Here is a 4,446-nt window from a genome sequence, read left to right on the forward strand (position 1 = left end):
GCACTGCACTGTTTAACAGCTGCTAAGCTGATGCAAATGTTTATGTGAGGCACATTATTTTCAACTGGATGGACTAAAATACATTGACGTAAAGGTTAAAAAGAAGAATAATACCCACTAAAAGCATGATTAGGGAAATAACATTTTCCACCTTTTAATACCTGCAGACATGGACTCCATTTTTTCTAATTTTGCTTAATCAAGTAAAAAAAAAGTAAACAGAGGATTTTTAAACTTTTTTTTTCAAATAGAGAGACAAGATATACATACAAGAATAAGAAAAATGCAACCCTGGTTTTACAGGAAAAGACCACTCAAAAATCATTCATTTCAAGCGACATGTATTCAATGTCCTGGGCCTCTACTGGGTCAATAGTAGCTTGCAGAGCTCTGGCAGAGTCTTTGTGGGCTTCCATAAACTTCTGCAGGTACTTGGAGGTGTACAGCCAGTGATGTTTCAACACATCCTCCAGCTCAAAGGCCTTCGACTGACGTGCATTCATCTTCCGGAAACGCCTGAACAGTTTGTTGGCAGATTCGTTTCCCTCGCTGGCCCAGGCCCCTATGGATCCATCTCTCTCTATGATTTCAGGTACATGGGCCAGGGTCTTGTGCAGGTAATTTGTTATCTTTCCATTGTACCTGTATTTGAAGGTGGAAGAGAGGAGGTCTGCAAAGCGCTGGGAGTTAAAGCTGTAGCGGCACAGCTGGTCAGGGCACTCCTTGGATGGGCAGGTGGCACGCCAAACAGGCTTCATCTGGAGGTAGAGTCTCATGAGCTCCCTCAGGGCCTCCCTCCTCTCCTCTGAGGGCACTAACTCACACACCACCTCCACAGCCTCCATGGTCATCAGCTTGCGGGCATAGTTTCCGTTCATCCTCATCACCGGTTTGAGCTTCATCTTCTTCCTCAGCTGTTTGTCTAAGGCTGCCCTCCAGCTGCGCCGTTCCTCACGGCTAGGGTTGACCTTTTCATACACCTCCCCAATCTCATCTTGGAAGATTTTGTAGAACTCAGTTGCATTGCCAATGTCACAATGCAGAGCGTCAAGCGTTGGTTGAGTCTCCATGAAGGGTTTGGCTGATACCCCCTTTACTCTGTCTCTCAGCTCCTCCACCGACTCAGAATAGGGATTGGTTCGCCAGATCTCGTAACGTTCCAGGTTCTCGTCGTGACTGCGGGTGACAGAGTGCAGGACCATGTTTTGAGAGGCTTCTGCTCGAGTGGAGTCACAAAGAGTGCAGATGTAGGTGGACCCTGAAGCCTCGAGGCCCTCCATCTCACGTACCATCTTCTCATCATATCCCGTGCCTCTGAAGTGAAAGCGGAAGGAGCGAAGCAACCCACCTATGGATAGGATGAGCCTGCTTTCTGTCATCGCTTTACGCTCTGTAACTACCGGGCCCAGGACTGCTGTGAGTGTCTCATGGTCTGACTCATCCACAAATGTCAGGCAGAGGGGTTTACAGGACAGCTCTGAGTTTGGCTTTTGCTCGGTGAAAAGGGTAACGTCTTCCTCCCCAGTCTCTGCCCTAACAGAGACGGACATGATGGTGAAAGAAAAACGCACAGCCTTCTCAGGAACAACTGGCCCTCCGCCGTGCTTTTCGCTGACATCGCCCATGCCGTCACAGGATTCCTTGATCATGACACTGAAGCCTGAAGTACAGGCACTATCTTCCAGCCCACTCTCTCTCAGCCCCTCCATGATGTCCTCCTCCAGATCCTTTAACGCTGACACCAGTGCCACATCATAGCGAAACCTCCGAGTGATCGTGTCAGCCGGGGTGTCATCCACAGACGCGGCCCATCCAGAAAGCCCATTAATAATGCCTACATTGCAAGAAGCCGACACATTTTTGAGAGCTGGTTGCCATTCAAATTGGTGAAATCCAGGGAGAAGCTCCTTTTCTACGGCTCGCAGAGTGTGCAAGGGCTGGAAGACCTGGCGGCCACTGGTGGCTTTGACGGTCCTGTACATCTTATGGTACTGGCTGCAGCTTAGAAAAGTGTTGACCCGGATGGCTAAGCACACAGCAGGATGCAACCCAAAGCCTCTGCCTGCAAAGAGAGAAAAATGAGATGAGAGAAACTTTCAGAGAGACAGTGCGAAGCAAAGTTTGAAAGAGTGTGGGGGAGAAGAGAGGATTGTGACTTGAAGAGAATTATTTAACACCAAACTGTGGAATCCTATTTCCACTTGCGCTTTAAAAGGAAACGCCATACCGGAAATTTCCTCATTTGATATCCTGCATTTGGACTCATTTATACTATGAGACAGAGACAATCACATATTTAGCACCCAAATGTGAATGTATCATTGTCAAAAGCCCACATACCCGTGATTAGAAAATCCAATAGATCCTAATTTCCAAATGTTATAAGGGGACAGAGGGTGAATCAGCGAAGCTGGCAAAAGTGATGTATTGGCTGCTGATGAAAACAGACACCAGCTGGCTTCTGCTCCCAAGAGAGGACGGTGTTGCTGTCTGTGTAATTTGCAGATACAAGAGCTGCTGGTGTTGTTTTGATTCTAACAGCCCCTTCACAAGAGTTGTTATTGTGCATTAAAGGGAGTGTGAGACGGAGGGACTGACAGGCAGGTGATGTGTGTGTGTGGGGGGGGGGGGGGCACATGTAACACCAGCAGTTTAACACAGAGATGGACAATAATGAAATGCTTTTCAATCAGAATCAACGAAAACTGTGTTTGATCACTCAGATAGTGAGCTTTACGACTGACTGTTTTCTACGAACTTAGTATTCCTCAGAGGTAGGTGGACATATTGAAGTGCAAACACTGCGATCCTTCTCATTTATTTGTGTCCTTCCTCTTTTATGAAGTGAAAAGCCGTAGTATAACCTCTTACCTTGCATCATGGCCTCGAGCTCATCTGCCTGCCGGTGTTCATTTGTAGATCTCAGAGCCAGCAGAAACAGAGTCTGACACACAGACTTGAGGTCTCCACCTTCCTCTTTGTCTGCGAAAATTTTCACCTGGTTCTTCAGCTCCCTCAGCCGATGCTTCTGGGCACGACGGGTTAGCAACAACAAGTGCTGACGGGGTCTCCCCCCTTTGTTTGTTAGCAGATAGTTGTTAAGTTCTGATGACAACTGGTTTGCATCCTGCTCATCCAGCTCGTGACTCAGACAATGAGCTTTAAATGTTTCCAGGCTAACTTGCTTTTCACAGCCACTGTTGGGGCAGAGTAGAGACAGAGAAAGTAGAGCTGATAGGAAGGATTTAGCAGGTTTTATGCAATCATCAGGAGCACAAGGTGAGTTGCAGGCCGGGCAATGAGATCCCAGAACGTAGCTGTACTTCATGAAACAACTCCTGCAGAAGAGGTGCCCACAGGGGGACTGGATGGGATCAGAGAGCAGGTGGTCACACACTGCACAGGTGAAAGAAGAGAGGAAGTCTGCAGGGAGATTCTCAGAGATCAGCTTAGTGCTGAGGTGCTCGTTCTGGCAGTGGGTGATGTTCTTCACCCATTGCTCTCTCTGGATGCTTGGTCTCCTCCTGCCTCTGAGCCCTGGACCCTGATTACAGTTTCCAAATGGTCTTAGAACTCTCCTCTCACCAATGTTAATACTGTTTCCATGGTCCCACTTTGTTCTTTTTGCCAGACTCTGAGCCCTGGGGATGATTTTTCGCCTCTTCCTCCCAGTCCGCTGGAATGTCGGTTTCCTGGGAAAGCAAAGCTGGCAGTGGGAGGAGTGAGGTTTCCACTCTGGGACTCTTGTTCTGGAAAGGCTGCAGACGCCACCTCCGCGAATAGCAACCATCCAACAGCGATGGCAGAAAGAAAGAGGGTGGGCAGATTCTGTGTCATCTGTGACGTCCACTTTAAAGACTTTCAGGATCACCTCTGACCAGCTTGTTAACTTGCAGCCCATTTTACGCAGAGCACCTTTGCTGGCCTGATCCAGATCCGCATGGACATCATGCTCGGGTCCTTTGACTTTCCTCAGAGCCATTCCACAGAGACGGCACAAGCCCCTAAATTGAAAACAGCAAACACACAAAATCTTTTATTTTAATGAAATCAGAAGTGTGAATAGTGTTTGTTAAAGTATAAAGACATTTGATCACCTGAGGTGGCTCATATGGGTGTCCATTTCCTGCAGCTTCATGTCCAGTCTCTGGCTGGGGCCCTCCACATTTTCCTTGCTTTTTCCACCTAAGCACAATTTCATGACGCTCCCTGGACCCACACTATTATCTAACTCTATATTTGGAGTTGGAGGAGGTGAGATCCCTAACAAGGGTTTTTTCTCAGGTGGAGCCTCACTGGGCAGAGGGGCTTTCTCCATGGACCTCACCCTGAACAATTTGAGTTTCCACTGAGAATACTCAGAGTGAGGATGGTGGAGCTCAGCCGGCATGGATGATCGGGGGCCATCTGTTTCCAGGCTTGGCTCTGCCATGATGAGCCTCAGAC

General features: G+C 48.2%; 1 protein-coding gene across 1 annotated transcript; it reads right to left on the reverse strand.

Moving 5' to 3' along the window:
• Positions 1 to 314: 314 nt before the first annotated feature.
• rag1 (recombination activating 1) lies at positions 315 to 4,446 on the reverse strand. Its single transcript, XM_074678058.1, has 3 exons — positions 4,098 to 4,446; positions 2,872 to 4,004; positions 315 to 2,062 (listed from the first exon to the last, which is right to left on the reverse strand). The coding sequence occupies exons 1-3, from the start codon at positions 4,430 to 4,432 to the stop codon at positions 315 to 317; spliced, it is 3,216 nt and encodes a 1,071-aa protein (XP_074534159.1). The 5' UTR covers positions 4,433 to 4,446.

The sequence above is a fragment of the Halichoeres trimaculatus genome, unplaced genomic scaffold (assembly GCF_033239565.1).
Source record: "Halichoeres trimaculatus isolate MK-OKI-2021-1 unplaced genomic scaffold, fHalTri1.1 fHalTri1_scaffold_10, whole genome shotgun sequence".
Classification (NCBI taxonomy): Eukaryota; Metazoa; Chordata; class Actinopteri; order Labriformes; family Labridae; genus Halichoeres; species Halichoeres trimaculatus.

Excerpts from the sequence above, each read along its gene's own strand:
- rag1 (XM_074678058.1), bottom strand. The coding sequence starts at position 4,432 with ATGGCAGAGCCAAGCCTGGAAACAGATGGCCCCCGATCATCCATGCCG. Across the intron at positions 4,005-4,097 it reads ACCCATATGAGCCACCTCAG|GGGCTTGTGCCGTCTCTGTG; the intron begins GTGATCAAATGT and ends TTTTCAATTTAG. Across the intron at positions 2,063-2,871 it reads GCTCGAGGCCATGATGCAAG|GCAGAGGCTTTGGGTTGCAT; the intron begins GTAAGAGGTTAT and ends CTCTCTTTGCAG.